The sequence below is a fragment of the Varroa destructor genome, unplaced genomic scaffold (assembly GCF_002443255.2).
Source record: "Varroa destructor unplaced genomic scaffold, Vdes_3.0 BEIS01000006.1, whole genome shotgun sequence".
NCBI lineage: Eukaryota > Metazoa > Arthropoda > Arachnida > Mesostigmata > Varroidae > Varroa > Varroa destructor.
Genome location: NW_019211459.1, coordinates 27,915,673 through 27,933,720, shown reverse-complemented (window position 1 = coordinate 27,933,720; position 18,048 = coordinate 27,915,673). Strand labels below are relative to the sequence as shown.

At 38.2% G+C, this 18,048-nt stretch overlaps 3 protein-coding genes and 1 long non-coding RNA gene across 11 annotated transcripts in view; 2 read left to right on the top strand and 2 right to left on the bottom strand.

Moving 5' to 3' along the window:
• The first annotated feature begins 168 nt into the window (after window positions 1-168).
• On the top strand, window positions 169-5,858 carry RnrL (Ribonucleoside diphosphate reductase large subunit). The gene is made up of 4 exons (XM_022811305.2): window positions 169-303; window positions 2,608-2,696; window positions 3,032-3,611; window positions 3,840-5,858. Exons 1-4 carry the CDS (start codon window positions 285-287, stop codon window positions 5,486-5,488), a joined length of 2,337 nt encoding a protein of 778 aa, XP_022667040.1. The 5' UTR covers window positions 169-284; the 3' UTR covers window positions 5,489-5,858.
• Window positions 5,859-7,075: 1,217 nt separating this feature from the next.
• On the bottom strand, window positions 7,076-11,756 carry LOC111252836 (mitochondrial glutathione transporter SLC25A40-like). 6 transcript variants are annotated; one of them, XM_022811359.2, is made up of 7 exons: window positions 11,616-11,756; window positions 9,179-9,313; window positions 8,891-9,086; window positions 8,476-8,627; window positions 8,115-8,301; window positions 7,573-7,762; window positions 7,076-7,378 (listed from the first exon to the last, which is right to left on the bottom strand). In XM_022811359.2, exons 2-7 carry the CDS (start codon window positions 9,281-9,283, stop codon window positions 7,171-7,173), a joined length of 1,038 nt encoding a protein of 345 aa, XP_022667094.1. In that variant the 5' UTR covers window positions 9,284-9,313; window positions 11,616-11,756; the 3' UTR covers window positions 7,076-7,170. The 6 variants fall into 6 exon arrangements, with proteins under 6 accessions (XP_022667094.1, XP_022667099.1, XP_022667097.1 ...); XM_022811364.2 differs by lacking the exon at window positions 11,616-11,756 and adding an exon at window positions 10,502-10,538; XM_022811362.2 differs by lacking the exon at window positions 11,616-11,756 and adding an exon at window positions 10,289-10,479 and having other exon boundaries at window positions 9,179-9,342.
• LOC147755062 (uncharacterized) overlaps window positions 11,736-18,048 on the bottom strand; it is a 9,015-nt gene continuing 2,702 nt past the window's right edge. Inside the window, exons 3-5 of one of the 3 annotated variants that reach the window (XM_086993520.1) lie at window positions 15,307-15,450; window positions 12,217-12,463; window positions 11,736-11,873 (exon numbers count right to left, since the gene is read on the bottom strand). In XM_086993520.1, the coding sequence (XP_086849646.1) occupies window positions 11,753-11,873; window positions 12,217-12,463; window positions 15,307-15,450 (512 nt within the window). In that variant the 3' untranslated portion in view covers window positions 11,736-11,752. Of the gene's footprint in view, window positions 11,874-12,216; window positions 12,464-13,448; window positions 14,015-15,306; window positions 15,451-18,048 lie in introns of those variants that run through there. The other 2 variants (XM_086993521.1, XM_086993522.1) reach the window with 2 other exon arrangements.
• LOC147755063 (uncharacterized) lies at window positions 12,640-17,314 on the top strand. The gene is made up of 3 exons (XR_015330571.1): window positions 12,640-13,224; window positions 15,716-15,902; window positions 17,074-17,314. It is a non-coding gene; the product is annotated as an uncharacterized LOC147755063 (long non-coding RNA).

The window sequence follows — 18,048 nt, the reverse complement described above, 5'->3', positions numbered from 1 at the left end:
GGCTGCGAGAGATGGCGCCAAAGAGACCACTGGCCTTTCTGTGACGACCCACGCTCAAACAAGTTAGCAGCGCGGCAGTTGAGGCGGTCGACAATCCTGCGCATACATGACACAAATCCTAATCGGGTGTATCCTAAGCAGTTTATTTTTTCAATCTGTGCCCAAATATCGTGGAAACGAGTATTATTATTAAGATACCTGATAATCATCGCACTGCTTTCAAAAGAAGTCAGAACCGTCCACGCGCATCAATAGAGCTTTTGATTCGCGGGACCGACACCGCAATGTACGTCTTTAAGCGTGGTAAGTATGTCTAGGACTTTGTCTACAGATTTATAAATCATATTTAGTGTTACTGACCATTATGACAAGCTGTCATAACAACTAAAAGTATTGATTTTTGGCGTGTAAATAGACAGAAGTCTTTAAACTTTAACTAATTGTAACTAGTCTTATTTTTTTTATGTGGTAATTTACTATTATTTATGACGTGTTTATGGCTCCATATCGTTTGTTCACCGCCAGACCTTTTTACAGAATTTGTAAATTCAGACAGCCTGACATCGTTTACTTTACTAAATTATCATATTTTTGAAAACGCTTTTATGCATTTGGTACTTTGTACAGGATGAGAAAAATATAAATTTTTTTAATAATGTAATTTAATACCAAAATATGCGCAAAAAAAAATAATTCATATATATATATATATACATCAGTGTGTGTATTAATACTTACAAGAAAGTTCAGTGTAAAGACAACTGTAGTAGTCAGAGAGTACATACAAAATAGTCATGTCTCAACAACTTTTTAATCACCTAATCAATATTTAATCATTTTCGTATGCTTTCTGATCTGATTATAAATAGGTATACCCAACGAATACATTTACCAATATATAATTGGTACAAGCCTATTTGGCGACAAGTGCAATGTGGATATCGTAAAGGGTGCAAAGGTCCGTGGGCAAATATCGAAAGAGACAACAAATCAGAACCCATAGGAGCAAAGAAGAGCGACATTACACTTGTTAAGACAGTAACCTAATATATGGAATAGTATTGAAAAAAATAGCCACCTCATTAAGTTGTAATTCTGACAGAGTAATTAACCAGTCAGTTGTAAGGTCAAATCAAAGGCAGCGAGCACACTTTCACTTCTCTCCAATTTCAGGGTAGAAGCATCGTTTCACATAGAAAGCGACCCTGGGATTGATTCATTAAGGAAACTGATCATTATTATCAGTTATTATTGCTATAAGCTTCTCAGTGCACAGAAGGTACTGTTAGGGCCTACAAACAAAGATATTAGCGCAAAATTGTATGCGTTATTAGATATGAATAGTAAGGCTGAAAAAACTGATGAAGTTTTAGCTAGAAAGTTGTGCTCTACAAATTATTCTAAAAATAATGCAAGTGATTTAGAATAACCGTACAATCTGTATGGACTTAACGTCACTATATTATGCATCTGGCACGGATTCGGGTTAAGCCTAGGGAACAAGCAACTGGTTTGTACGAGGACTGTTATGCTGCCATGAATGAATGGAATAGTACTGCTCGCCTCGATATGTTGGCTGTACGAAACTACATGTTTGCGAAGGCTCGACAGGTCGTCTTCTCCAAGCAGCCCTTGAATTCCGAAATTTAGAACCGCAAGTTTTGATAAGGTGCACTGAGAAAGAACATTAAATGCCAGATGTTGTGATACTCCGCCCGACTTGTGGGATGATGGTTATCATCTCTTCTGACTGCGGAAGGGTGAACCTATCGCCGCCAACCTCTTATGATCGCTGTCCTTTCGATGCGGATTTTCTGCGGGTACGAGGTTAGGAAAGCGATTAAAGGGGTCACGTCGAGCAACAGAGCTCACGCACTGTTCAGCTTTGTCTTTAAGAGGACGGTCAACCCTGTGTTACAGGCTACATCTATTTATATCTTTGTTAGATTGCTTTCAAATTCGTATCTAGTGGAAATAAGTTCTGAGGGTGTTTTTTTTGCGTTAAAGCCAGCAGTTTGCACTTTGATCAATGCATCCCGTTCTAGTACTCCGTGCCCATCTGATACACGTCAACAACAATGAACGCCCTGCACGTTATAAAGAGAAATACGAGTTCCTTATTTATTGGTAACTTAATCATTTTATGTCAAGTAAAGGCGAAGCTTAGTTCGCTATTCCCTAGAATACAATATACTCAGGTAAAGTGTAATCATCGTGAAGTATAATCATGCTTAGTTAGCAATTTGTCCAATAAATACTCAATCAACTGCTCAATCACGTGTTACTTAATGCACCAATCTCAATTTCAAGACGGACCAGCTTCGCCATATGAAACAAAAATAGCGTTACACATGCTCCTTATAGAAATCTACATGCAATTATTACTTTTGTGTACTAAGTGTAAGCAATGACAAGGACACATAGCCAAATAAGCATAACAGTTACGATGGTACAATATATTTATGCTCACGTCTGTCACATAAACGTAGATAAAAATAGTATCTAACTAGAAAAGCACCTTTATTTTGTTTTCGACGTTTTTTAAGCGTCATTTTGTAATTGAAAAGTGACCGGCTTCTCATTTAATTAACTCTACTTTATTTTCAGGTGGGCGCAAGGAGCCCGTGCACTTCGACAAGATTACTTCTAGGATCTCTAAATTGTGTTATGGATTAAACATGGATTTTATTGATCCGGTAAGTTTATGTGACTACCTATGTGCATTCAAAGCTACTTTGATATAATACGTATATTTATGCACTAGTCTTGGGTTTTACTGTGTTTCCTGGAAGGCCGAGTGGCTTGCTTGACTGAAAATAAAGTAGTTTTTTTGTATCGTGCTATAAAGATAATGTATGAAATAATAGCGTGAGCTTTGTAAAAGATGTCGATTTAAAGTAGGATCTTATAGAAGCATTAAACAGACAGGAAGGATGTAAAGCCGAGAGTTGACCAAGGACGAAAGGTAAACGCAGAAATTAAAAAACCCTCAAGCAAATGTAATCTATTGTTATTATTAAATCTTTTCCAGACTCAAATCACACAAAAAGTGATTCAAGGCCTTTATGCTGGGGTTACAACCAAAGAGCTCGACGATCTTGCAGCAGAAACGGCAGCCACAATGACGACCCAGCATCCGGACTATGCGGTTTTAGCGGCCCGTATTGCAATTTCGAATCTTCATAAAGAGACTAAGAAGCAGTTTTCAGAGATTATAAGCATGCTGCGCTTTGTGACACAGAGCAAAACTGGCAAGCCAATGCCCATGATCTCAAAAGAAGTCTACGATATCGTCATAGCAAATAAAGATGAACTCGATGCTGCTATCGTCTACAATCGTGATTTCAACTACAATTATTTCGGCTTTCGTACATTGGAGCGCTCATATCTGCTTAAAATTGATGGAAAAGTGGTTGAGCGACCACAACACATGCTCATGCGTGTAGCTGTTGGTATTCACGGCACTGACATCGACGCTGCCATAGAAACATATAATCTGATGAGTGAAAAGTGGTTCACGCACGCCAGCCCGACGTTGTTCAATGCCGGCACCTGTAGGCCGCAGCTGAGTTCCTGCTTTTTGCTTACCATGAAAGATGATTCTATCGAAGGTGAAACCGCACTTTCTGTGAAACACAACAACATTAACTGTATTTTAATAAGTAGCAAACGCTTCTAGTCAGCATTTGGAAAGAGTAAAGTACTTAAATATTATGACGCCTCCCGACACGCAAATCCACCTACATTCGCGTATTCGATCATATAAAAGATCACTGCTTGCGTATAAAATCGTGGAAGCTAGACCTAACTGCTCGATGTTTGTGTGTTGGCTTTCGCAGGAATCTACGACACACTTCGTCAATGTGCTCTTATTTCGAAGTCTGCTGGCGGGGTCGGTATGAATATCCATTGTATCCGACCTGCCGGATCGTATATAGCAGGCACTAACGGAACATCGAATGGCATTGTGCCAATGCTTCGTGTGTACAATAACACAGCGCGATATGTTGACCAGGGAGGTAATAAGAGGCCGGGTGCTTTTGCGATCTATTTGGAACCATGGCATGCCGATATCTTTGAATTCCTCGATTTGCGCAAGAATACTGGTATTGAAGAACACAGAGCTCGTGATCTTTTCTATGGCCTTTGGGTACCTGACCTGTTTATGCGTCGAGTCGAGGAAAATGGCCAGTGGTCTTTGATGTGCTCCAATCAATGTCCGGGGCTGAGCGACTGTTGGGGAAAGGAGTTCGAAAAACTCTACGAGCAATATGAACGCGAGGGCCGCTTCATGCGCCAGGTAGAAGCCCAGAAACTTTGGTATGCCATTCTCGAAAGTCAAATTGAAACAGGCACACCTTACATCTTATATAAAGATGCTTGTAACCAAAAGAGCAATCAGCAAAATCTTGGAACAATCAAGTGCTCTAATTTATGTACGGAAATAATCGAGTATTCCTCTCCTGATGAAATCGCAGTTTGCAACCTTGCGTCACTCGCACTCAATCGCTTTGTCAATGAAGGCAAGTTTGACTTTGGAAAACTCAAAGAGGTTACTAAAGTTGTGACACGAAACCTCAACAAGATTATCGATGTTAACTACTATCCAGTTCCAGAAGCAGAGCATAGCAATAAACGTCATCGACCGATTGGAATTGGAGTCCAAGGGCTTGCCGACACTTTCATCATATTGCGTTTACCGTTTGACAGTCCCGAAGCAATGGAACTTAACAAACTAATCTTTGAGACTATCTACTACGGCGCTTTGGAAGCAAGCTGTGATATTGCGAAGGTGGAAGGCACGTATGAAACTTACGAGGGTTCGCCTGTATCTAAAGGTATATTGCAATATGATATGTGGGGCGTCACTCCCAGTTCTCTTTGGGACTGGGCCGCGCTAAAAGCTAAGATTGCTAAATATGGTGTGCGCAATAGCCTCCTATTGGCACCTATGCCCACTGCATCGACCGCCCAGATTCTTGGCAACAATGAATCCATAGAACCATATACGAGCAACGCGTACTCACGTCGAGTGTTATCAGGTGAGTTTCAAGTGGTCAATCATCATCTACTTAAAGATCTAACAGAATTAGGACTTTGGAATGAGTCGATGCGCAACGAATTGGTTGCTTATAATGGGTCAGTCCAGAGGCTTGACATTCCAAAAAACCTTAAGTTGCTCTACCGTACCGTATGGGAGATACCACAGAAAAATATCATCAAGATGGCTGCTGATCGTGGAGCCTTCATCGATCAGAGTCAATCACTAAATGTCCATCTAGCTGAAACCAATTATGGCAAGTTAACCTCGATGCACTTCTATGGCTGGAAACTTGGTCTCAAGACCGGAATGTACTACCTGCGTACGAAGCCTGCAGCTCAAGCGATTCAGTTCACTGTAGACAAGACGAAGATCAAGGCCAAGAACGCTGAGGCGATGGTATGTTCGCTTACAAACAAAGAAGCTTGTATGAGCTGTTCTGGTTAGAAGACTACTTTTCTGATAATACTTCACTGTATATACATACTACATATTGAACGTTAAGTAATGAAAAACACAAATAGTTAGTAATCTTGGATTCTATTTTAACATTATATATTAGCTAAAGGTAGGAAAATAATTAAAATGTTTGGGTTCCAGTTTGAACGAGCTTCTGTTTGGCTAGGTTCTTGATCCCAAATAGACGGACCAACAAATAATGTTATAATCAATAAAACCTTTTCTTCTATTCCATGCAGGTAAAAACGTATTCAAATCATATCATATATATCTTATTACATGAATGTCTACGGATTAACAAGTTGTGAATAATATCTTCGTTGAATTTATTAAAATTTACCGCTACCGTAAACATAAACATATTGGATTTTTTTTTGCTTATTGAATTTGGATTCTTTTGGCTTACAGATAGCGTCATATATCATTACTCTTCTTTTGCTCTATTAATCATTGTTTGGTTCACGAAACTTTGCCTTGAGATTGAACTCCAGTAATAAACGTTTCGAGTAAAAAAGAATTTACGGATACCAATTTCTTCTGATATCAGAAGGCTGCTTATTCGACCACGGAAATCTTTTTTGCGTACTGTATGAGCATGGTAGCCAAAGGTTCTTCTAATAATAATTCCTGTGAAAAGATAACTGGACGTGACTCTGGGCGATACTAGTTAAATTAAAGAGTGCATTTTCTTTCCAAAAATGTTATTTTTATATTTAGCAATTCATTTTTTAAAATTACCTTTACCTATTGAACCCCTGTCGTACACGCCACAGCTGTCCCGAGTTATTCTGGCGGTTTTTTAGCCTCGATGACGAAATGTCTAAGATACTCGTTTTTAGCATGAGGTATACATGCAAAACTTATGACTTTAGAATTCGAACGAAATGATGACAAGAGCCTTGGAGAATAAAGCAAAGCTCTTGCATGCTAGTCAATGTTTTACCTTTAGTAAACGAACCATTCGAAATGGAAGCCAATATATAAGGTCGGCCATTATTTTCTAAACTACCTGAGTGATGTCGTTTCTGGGCATTCGTTGAATACGTTGATTTCGATTTGAAAGTCGTTACTAAAAGTGTTTCAGTTTCGAAGTTTGCTGTGAACTAGATGAAGAACAACCACCAGTATCGTATGAGTAAACATATTGTGTACAGCCAACCTAGAATTTTTAGAAAGCTTTCCCTAATAAAAATGCACTGTAAAATCAAAAAATTGACTGCGGGTTAATGTGTACCGACAAAATTTGAAAACTCTCGCTCATCCATTTGAATAAAAAGTTTTTTATCGTCAGAACAGTCCTTATATTATTATACTAGCCATCTAAATAGTGGGAAAAATGAAATTATCATTTTTTATTTTGTACGAAACACAGAAATAAGACGATGTATTTAAAAAAAAAAAGCTAGTTAAAGCAGTGACTGTCCAAATCTCGATGGTTACTAATATTTTACATACTTGTTCCTGCTCTGATACACAAAAATCGCGTTCTCAGAGAGGTTACGTTTCAGGCCAAGCAAATGACTGGTATCACCTTTGTCTTTTTGCGTAGCCTACGCAAAAACTACAGTCTTTAAGAATGGTTTAGTGAGCTTACTATTACTTATCACCAGTTTATTAGGTATTAGCTAATCACATATATCGCATAGCATTTTTCACTTCTGCTGCAAAGCCTAAGAGAGGAAAAAGTTCTTAAACATTTCATATGTGCTTATCATAATGGCACATGCAGGAGCTGTCTTTACGATACGAGGTACAAGACCCGCAAAGAGGCCACGTGTGCCCTGCTTTCGGTAAATATCAGCCAACATCGCAAAAGGACCGGCCCCATGGAGTCCTGATTCTGGTGGCCGAGACATCTGTCCACCAAGTTCGATTTGCCTGAAATATTAATTGATAAATATCCATGAACCCCAACATTTCGAAATTATAGCAATATGCCCAAAGTAGTTTCGATTCATATCTTGGTTTACAAATAAAGATCTTATCAGTTATTTGAATAAACCGACATAAAACACTATATACTGCATGGATAAGAAGTCGAAATACAGCTACTTAGAGTAAAATTTACTGACCTGTATGTTTTGACAACATCAAACGGCAATGTAACGACTGCTGCAGCTGTTCCTGAAATGGCGCCAGCGCCTAAACAAAAACGCAATTGCGGGTTTTCATCCTTCGGAACGAAACTCTTCTTGAAAGATTCGTAGGATGCCCAGTAAATGCAGCTGAATGGTACGTCACGCAACAGCGTCGATGACAGCCCTGGTCATCGCGTTGACGTAAAGGTTCGCGCGACAACAAAGTATGTAAACAAAACGTATATACCAGTTACCTCGGTGAAAACTAGCAGACATACTTGCAAAGTTATGCATGAGCAATACATTATTTCCCTTTTAGTTAAGAGAAGAATAACTGAAAACGTAATTTTTGCAGCTTTTTTTATTATTCTATTATTTATAAAATGAAAAAGTCTGTACACAATTAATTTTTACTGAAATGAAATCTCGAACTCCAATGTCTCAATAACAGTAGATTATAGATTTCAGGGGAAATCAGTCACCACATGGCTTGCTGCATGTAACAATTTAAGTATTATTACAACAAGTATTTTTACCAAGATAAAGAGAACCAATGCCTCTTGCAGCCACCATTTCTTGAACTGCACGAATCAACTGGGCGTAGGTCATCTTTTGCGACTGTAACTTAGTTCGAAATAGTTCAAGTGGGGATACACACGATGCAGTAACAACACGTGCCACTGCACCTGAGCTAATTGCCACTCCAATTGTTGACTGAAATGTCTTTGACACAACAGATACAAATGTATACATGTAGAGGTTAGAATATAGAAACTAAAACTCTAATAGCAGCTTAAATTGCGTTTGGCTGTCTATACATTTTTATTTTCATTGTTATGGATAGAATGATCTTTTCGAAAGCTTTTATTTTCCTGAGTAGTATAAATGAACGCTGACCTGGTTGTGGATGAAAGTTTTTTTGACGGTATCGTAAGTGGAAAAGTATATCACGGTCGCAGGCACCGCCATGACTAACGTTGGTGGAAGCCCGGACCACAAAGCGCCTAGACCTTCACGTCTAGCTATTCCAAGCAATGCATCTGCCGTTCCTACAAACAGCAGACATATATTGGCCTGTTATAATCTCTGTGTGGGAATCCAAACAAAAAGGTTTCTATTTGGCATCCGTGTTGCAAGTGACAACAATTATGCGAGGCAGTATATATGGTCGGCACTATTGAATTGCTCAAAAACAGAGACTTCAAGTTTGAGATAGATAGAAGTATTTGTTCTAAGATGAGAATCGCATTCTTGTAAATATCTGAGGATATGATGACAAAACAACCACGATAGAGAATGCTAAGAATGTTACCTTTAAATGGCGTCTGGTAGAGCTGACCAGCACTGTGATGATGATGATGGCAAGGCTGTTGTTGTAACGAGTGAACCCAGTATGGTCGATGAGTTTCTGTTTCAGTTCCAGGGCAAACGCAACTCATGAGCAGTTGATTACATGCAGGTGAACAGCGGTAACGGATGGATGTTTTCTGTTGGCTCTGTAGACGAACCTGTACGAAGGTGATTCCCGCAAGAATACAATTTTCAATTGGAATGACAATTTGTCTAGTCTTATTAACAAATATAGATAGCAGTGGCCAACCTTTACGACGTCGAGTGGTGTCATGAATATTGCTGTAGCCACTGCTCCGGAACTGGAAGCCACGACGCGCTGGGAAGGGCTAATATCCGGCGATGAGTTCGACATTTTGTCAGGTCAACTCAGAGCGCACGATATCTAGATTAAGATCAATACCGAAGCAGACACTTCCGCATTTAAAATGAGGCAGAAAAACGAAACATCTTAGTGTTCATCGACGTATAAAAACGTATCGCGTTATACATTAATTTTTTTGTATCCGATGTATCCGTCCAGACAATTGATTGACTAGCCTAAGGAATGGACGTATTGTGCATTCTGAATCTTGAAACGCATATAACAAGCAATGTGCAACTGAGGCTACGTTTCAAGAAACAGAGACTTCGGAGTCATACTGCATAACACACGAAATCGTCTAAGTACACTCAAGAGAAAAAAACGACGATTGCACCACGCACCCTCAATATGTACGAACTCGAAACTCAAGCTTTTATTGTAAAAGAATTTGGTATCAATTGAGAGTGCCGATCGCCCATTGTAACTACAACAATTGACATCGCTTAAGCAACTGACATCGCTTAAGCAACTAACTAGAAAACGCAATAATGCTATTGTGATTGTTTTTCTTACCTATGTAAGAAATGTTGTAACAAAGAACACTGATTATTTGCTTGACAATATTATATAAGTGTAATTACTACGAAGCTCTCAAAATTGGGCGATAATCAGTTCGAGAACGAACAAGCAACATGAATGGTTAAGAATAAATTAATAGCAAGAAGATACGCGCATTTTATGACGATAACTGGCTCGTAACTTATTATCGCCCAGCATTTTTTTCGGCAAACATAGGCGCGAAACAAAATAAATGATAATTAAGATCGAATACATTCAAAAATAAAGAACAGTAGTAATTATCTTCCTATAGATACTTTGAAGTAGCGGTGTTTCAACCAGTTACAAAGATTCCAGCGCATAAACCGTGATGGCAATTTTTGAGCATCCTTTATGGGTCAATAGCAATTATCTAAACCTACAGGACGTAGAACATAGAAGCTGTAAGCAGAATATTTACATTTCCTACTGATTGAAGAGGCAAAGCAATGAAAATACCTATTGTTGTTGCGTTTACATACGACTAAACAACAGCTGACCCGGGGTAGCTTGGAGAGCCAAATCTAGGTAAAGACCGAATGGATCATACAGGTATATTAACAGAAACCACTAATTACGGACACATGTAGACTAATCATTATTTCTTGTTGAGTCAATTTCTTGCCAATCAGTGCACAAATGTAACTAGACCATACTCGAATCAAATCGAACCTTGCTCAGTTTTGGGGCGTCGCCATCTTTATTTATATTCGAAAGATTGATGACCCGCCAATTTCGAGTCATTGAACATGATAAACCTGCGGTTAAACTGTGACTGTAATAGTAAACCATTAGTTTTTTGTTACGGTCAAATCTGTAAAAATAGTGCAAGATAATTTGGCTGTTTGTTCTCTTTTAGGAGAAACTTTTAGTAAATGAGTGAACATCGCCTTTAAGTACGGCCAGGTTATGTGGCCATGACCGTGAATGCAAACACCCTCGACCCGCTAGGTTTTCAGGTTTAGAACTAAACCTGTTAATCTACTTCTCTTAGTATATACCAATACCAATGGGTTTTAATTACTGAGATGTTACTTTAGCTCGGACTATTTGCTTTTTACCTAGAAATCGCACAGATTGTATGTGCGAGCCACACTGCCGTGTCATCACATCATATAATAAGAATGACAAAAAAGATAAGCAGTTTAACGTTCAATGCTGTGTAATGCATTTCGAAGCTATTCTGATCAAATATATAATACCCGTTGTCTTAGTTTCATTTAAATAACCTGTTAGAATTACGTTTTATTCTCGGAGAATTAGACTGTTCATTGGTAAAATGGAACAAAATAACAGGTTACAACATGTCGTAAAAAGTAAATAAATCACAAAATAATAAATCAAAACAAGGAACAAACAATATGGAAGATATTAAATGAGCAGTACATAATCAGAGCTGGTACATAATTAGTTGCATGCCTAACTACCTATAAATGGATCAATTACACAAAGTCCACTGGTTCCTGTTGCCGGCAATACTTGATGGGTATGTTATCCATACTAATTGCTCTTTTATTTGTTAAGGTCACAAATATCTTAATCTAGTTAATTCATATGTAATCATACACAGCAGCTGCTTGATACCATTCGCGCAAGATGATACATATTCGCAAAGTCAGATATTTGATAGTTAGAAGAACAAAAGTGTGAAAATAATACAACTGAAATCAAGACAATCATACTTCATTATGCTCTCGACATTTTTAGAGTACAATCTTAGTTCACCTTGTCAATCGTATTACTTATATGCCTTATACCGAGTTCATATTTATTCCGCATCACTTACCAATAATATTCAACTGTTCTTCTGGTCACAGTAATACGGATGAGAGAATGAAATAGTTCCCTTGAACAGTATCTAGACACGTATAAACACATTAGTGATATTATCAGGTGTTTCGAAAACGCTGGTGCTTAACGAAGTCAGCAGGTCGCAAAAACAAGGTTATCTTCAAAACGACCATAAACAGGTCCAATAGGTTTGTGTTTAACTTGCTCAAATGTTCGGAGACCTTTGCATGATTGTAGCACACCTGAAGTATTACTGCGAAAACAAAAATTTCGTTTATCAGAAATTGCTTCACAGCAAAACCTCTGCTTATTGTATTTTTTAGGTGGCTCAGATCAAATAGGTTATCGATGAAGTACTTCTGGCAAGAGACTGGTGATTTATTCGTTATTTAAGTGACTGTGGCCGTGGCTTGGATGTTTCGATATTGCAAGATGGTCTCAACTGTGTTTTTTCCAATTTTTCCAAACAATGCAATTCCAATCCAAAACAGGGAAAAACATGACTTATACAAGCTATAATAAACAAAGCAAGATTTTTTTGTCTTGAAAGAAAATCCTGAAGCGACTTCAAAACACAGCGTATGAATTATAAATGCCTGATGTCTGATGATACTAGAGGAGCTTTCCGCGTGACTGGCTTTTCGTCTGTTTCTGGCGCATGGCCTCCACGTAAATCATGAACTTTCGTCGGGGAAATAACTCGAAAGCACGAACTTTTATCACACAGAACCCGACATAATATAAGACCAGAAATGAAAACCAAAATTAAACAAAAGATGATTAGTAAAAGAGCTTTCCAACGTAAGGAAATAGGCCGAAGGCACTCTCGAACCTCAACTTCGTCTGAAATAAATGCAGAAGACAATAATACATTGGTTACATTTATTTACCTTATTTGTTATAATAATAATATCGACATTGAATTACGATCACTCGACTTTTCTAGTAACGAACAGCATCGAAGGTGAATGAAATCTACGCATTATCATGGCTAAGGACATCCAAAATCATTAGCTTATTTTCAGATTTCTGTCTCGCATTAAACCATATATACGCCAGACGCTTACTAACTTTAGCTAGCTGTTTCTTAACCGAAAGCCAGCTCTGTATCTGATTGTACTATATCCACTTTATTGTACCAATCTTGTTATCCCGCTGCGGTTATCTTTATTGTCTTCTTTGTTCGATTTCCCCATGACTGCATTGTTTACGTCGTTCTGTTATGTTACCGTAAGATTCGATCACTCTGTGTTAGCAGCTCAGTACAGTTTGTTGAATAATTCTGCTGCCTTGCCTCGATTAATCCACTATTGTGTCCACGCACCTATCCTAAATCAGGCGATCTGTTTCGATTAAGTAAGCTATCGCATAATATCAAGTAGCAGTAAAAATGAAAGGCAAGAAGTTATTTGTGTCAGTTTAGTGGAACTCAACACGTTCATATTTGTGGCATCGATTCTAGATTAACAATTCTAGTTCAACAGAGCTCAAAAACGGCGTCGTGTAATAATTAGTCCAGAAGTGGACCTTGAATTCAGCGTGCCCTACTAAATAAGTTGTGGTTTTACCAAACTGCCGCAAAAGAACAGATTTAATTGGAAATGGTAAAGTTAAAGCAGCGATGGATAAAGTAGTTATTCCTAAAAAAGTAGATGTTAACGAACTGGCGATAAACTCGGCAGTTGTAAAGGTCTGTACCGTTGACCTGCTAGGCTGAACATGCGTCTCGGAATATCTTGTAGTGAATAAGCAATTGTGCCTTAACATAGCAAGGAATTTGTAAAAGAATAAGAGGCTTAGTTATCAATGTTTGCCCGAATTTTCTTAAAAAAAAAGAAGATCGCTTTTCTAGAAAAGAGGTATTTCTTAACCCCATTTTATACACACTTTTTGACAGAGTTCGGCTGCATGGCTCAGTTGCCAGAAAAGCGGTGGTCAGCTCTATTCCAAAATTAAAAAAGAATATTTTTTTTAATGTAAAATCATTTATAAAATAGTGTAGCCGATCAATCCAAATAAGCACTTCTGAAGATATGTACATTCAGGATACTTCAAAGGGGATAAGAAATAACGTTTAAAGCTTTTAAAGCTAACCTTTTCCGTAATTTATTTTTGTTCTATGTTCCGCAAGTACACGTTCAACTAGTTGCACTTGTTTTATAATATAAAAATCACACCGTTCATTTAACATTTGACGTTTTCTTGGTTATTTTGATTTATTTATCTGTATTATTTTTTCTTGTTTTTAAATGTTTGTACGACAAAGAATTATAATAATAATGCATAACGGAAAGTTATCTTTAAAGATGTCGTATTTTGCGAAATTTCCCCTGGTGTCGTGTAGTATCCTGCTCACCTTGTAGTTTATGTGAAGATAATTTTACCCAGAAACATCTGTGAACAACATTTTGTTAAGTTATGCCAAACATTATGGCCAATATTTTATTTACATTTATTTAATGAATCAAATATTGCATAACAAGGTAGACGAAAAAATTAGATTGTTATATATGATGAAAGACGAAGTCCTGAATCTGATTTGAAATTATTTTTTCCAAACTGTGATAAGTTCTTGTAGAACGAGATCATCATGTAAAGAATAACCTCTCTCAACCTGCAATTTTTATGCATTGCTTTTATCTAAGCAAAATTAATTGCGTTCCTGATGGTATTGTTTATTCAATATAATAACCATTGACAGCGATTAAAGCTTCCATAATTAATCGCAGCTTCATTTTAAATATGTGAGCACCGTCTAGGTAAAGCGTAAGCGAATCCGCAATGTCATGTCGAGATTTGCTGGACACTCGTTCAATACCGCATCATAGAGAATAATTCAACTAGTTCAGATTCGGGCTGTACAGAATATGCTTATATTTTCAAGCAATCAATTGCGTACGAACTGGCTAAAACGGATCGATTCGTCATCTTAACATCACATACGGCGCATGGTCATTCTTTCAATACTTTAGCTCTTCTTGGTCGCACAAGTTCATCGAACATGCAAATGAACTTCTTTGATAATCCATTCATCTTTCTGGAAGTAGTATGGTGAAAGAAAAATAAGTTCCTATTATACTAATACTTTTGCACAATCTTTTGAATGAACCTCCATTGAATGGGTCACTCCTGTTAACTGACTGAACTTAAATTGCGCAAATTCGATGACTGATGGAATTTAGCTTACGGAAGAATAATAAAATGCGAACGCTCATGAACATGACGAGCAATCACACTGGCTCAGAACGATCATTTTTCATGATTCTGGTAGATTACGCGTGACTTATTATACGGTCACGCACCTTTTGATGACAGAGAAGTGGGTGTCTCCGCCCTAGTTCACTCACATAACATTTCTTTTTCAGTCTTTATCACTGGACAGCAGATTCAGAGTTTGAACATTGCCCGGAAAATTGCTTTTACCCACAATGATGCATGTCGTTATGAGTAAAAGCCATCGTAAAAGCAACCGTTTTTGCGGTTGATTTTTACTCGAAAGGTGTTCCCCTTAGAAGGGCGTAGATCACTTGCTGGTTACTCTCGAGAGGATCGAGAAGCAAACGACACCGGTTGAACCCTTTGGTTTGATTGGCCTCTGCGAGTCTGACTCTCGTTGACATATGATGCATACCTAAATAAAGGTTTCAAGTTTTTCTCCATAATAAAAAAAAGTAAGTGCACATTACCGTCTTCCAGGCGTATATTCCCAAAGATGTCTCGAAATACTCGCTGCATTTCTATTGTGAGTTTGGTGAGTTCACGATGTGACGGTATCGCGAGGTGACAAAATGTTTGCATTCTAGCGGGAAATTTCGGTAGAGGTGCATCTTCTGAAATAGCCAACGGTTTAGTACGTCTGGTTGACCGGCACGTACGCGCAAGGCGGTATAGATATTTCTAAAATAAAGCTAATTAAAACCGAAAACCGTAATGAAAAATGTGAAAAGGCCAGATCTTAAAATTTGTCTGTGTTGAACTCAGATTGAAATTTTAGAAAGCGGGTGAAAAGCCACTTTAGACGCAACCGCTAGGCCGCTAAGCTTGAAACTCACTACGAGTATATATTCTATCGTCATGCGTTTCGTGTTTTTGCAGGATCGGCTTATTTTAGACAGTCTTGGACTATGACTGTAGAACGTTGCCTACGAATAAATGAATTCTGCTGCTCGCCGCAACAAGTGCTTTTTGTGAAATCTCGTTAGTGATTGGACGGCTCTTACCATTAACCGCCACTTTTGCTTCGAGGCACTGGACTGACAATGACTTCTTGCAGAGCTTATGGGTATGGGTAACTTGCTTTTTTCACATTTACTCATTGTTTGCTTCGCGGTAAAATTGTATCCTCTTTTGCGTTTGCTGGCCACTCACTTCTCCATGGCGACCGCGACTTTTCAGGGAAATCACCCCTCACATTTTTGGCAATTGTGGCTTTGCAGATTTAGCTTTTGCCCTGATTATCTTGTTAGCTATCATTGTTTAACGTTGCAGTAATAACGAGATTTGACTGCTGGAACTGGAGAATAACCGACCAGCAATAGGGTGTTATATACGCATAGTTAATGGGAACCGGGAATATGTTCATGGAATTATATAATGTACACTCCCGTTCCAACATATAATAATAACGACAAGTAACTTTCATTTGAAGCACTTCGGAAGTTCCGTTATATGTATTTGTAAATTACTATCTCAAGTTTAACGTTCAGTTATTCATCAGGTAAGCATTACTGCTTCAGGGTGCTGGGAATTGCCGTCAGCGTAAAACAAAGTTTCCATAATACATATTAGCTTGTCACATTTGCTAATGCGTATTGCCGGCTTAACGATAATAATGGTAAGCGGCACTGTTCAGGGCTTGCTCAATATCTGGCAAGTGAACAGTTGCCGCAATTGTATATATATCACCTTATATATATATATAATTGACCTTCGTCGAACAAGGAGTATTAGCATTTTTTAAATGTGCAATTTTTCACGAATGGGATAGGAACCGGTATAAATCGAGATACGATGTGATGAAAATCTATTTGCTTAGTAAATGTGCCATTAGTTTATCTACTAATTATCTTATCAAGCTTGAATTAAATGGATTAACAGGTAAAATATATAATTTATTATACGCGAAACAGGACCTTTTTTAAGAAGTTAAAGTTATTAGCTTGCTAGTACAAAAAGTAAAAAACGCTGCAAGGCTTTGACTGGTATACTAGGTTGTTAGGAGCAAATCCGGCGGACTTTGAACACTGAATAGCCTTCGAACTCGTTGGGTTAGAGTAATGATTTTTTAGCGTGTGTTAGAGGCACTATTCATTGTTTTTATATGCTTGCCCCACCGCTCTTGGCCAACTTGTAAACAACCACACGTCTACCATTCACGCTTCCATTTTTCTATGTACGACTTTCTGAAGCAAATCGATAACGCGATATGCTTGCGTATCTCTGGTCTTGTTTAGGTCCCACATACTTCAATCGGGAGACTAAGCGGACTGATGTTAAGGTGTGATATTCGTTTGCTTAATCTAGGAAGTAACTGAGCCATGGCAATAAGATCTTTGTCATCAACTAACTAGACTGCGAGCTTTCAGTTATCGAGGCAATGGTCCATCAGTCTCCAGAGGAACTTGAAATAGTGGGTGCATTTATTTTTTATTTTCGGCGAATATCTCATAGGAATAAATGCCTCTGATGTCTGTAGCAAGTACTATTATCATTTTGTGCACGAACTTACTCGACACTGCCATCGAAAGTCCGGTCTCTCTACGGCAGCGGTAGAGGTTGAACTATGCTTCATCTATGCTAATCGTGTGTCTCAAGCGGGTTTTCTTTGGTAATTAAGGTTTAGAAAATAACACGTGGAAAACACCGCATGCATTTCCAAGTAGTTTAGGATCAATTTCTGGAGGGTTCATTTTCTACTCAGTTTCGGCAACTTAGGTCTTTGGGTTATAACTTTCTACATGTTGCACGTGAAATGCCAGTTTTAGTTGACGAATCCTTAGACTCCAAACTTTGCGTTCGTGGATAGTCTGCTTGATTGCAGCAATGCGTTTTTTTCAATCAGGCCCCCGCATCTGATCATTTCCTCGCTGGTTTTCAACATTCTAATTTTCCTTCTTGAAACGTGTCATTGTTCACGTAGTATCATTTGGCTTGAGTCCTCCTTGTCTAATAAGTTCACCAGTCTTCCATAAATTTGCACAGCGCTGTGGCCACCAAGCACCAAAAACATTAATTTTTATGGCTGAGAGATCATTTTTCTCTCGAACTCAGTTCTGCTAGAGTAAGTTCAATCGGTTCTTACTTAGAAATTTGGAGTATTAATTAGCTGCACTTCGTTTGCTAGCGATGCGTATTTCAAACGTTGTTCAATCTTAAAGTGCACCGGATTTAGCCTGTTCAATACGATAACAGCGATTGAATTTAAACAT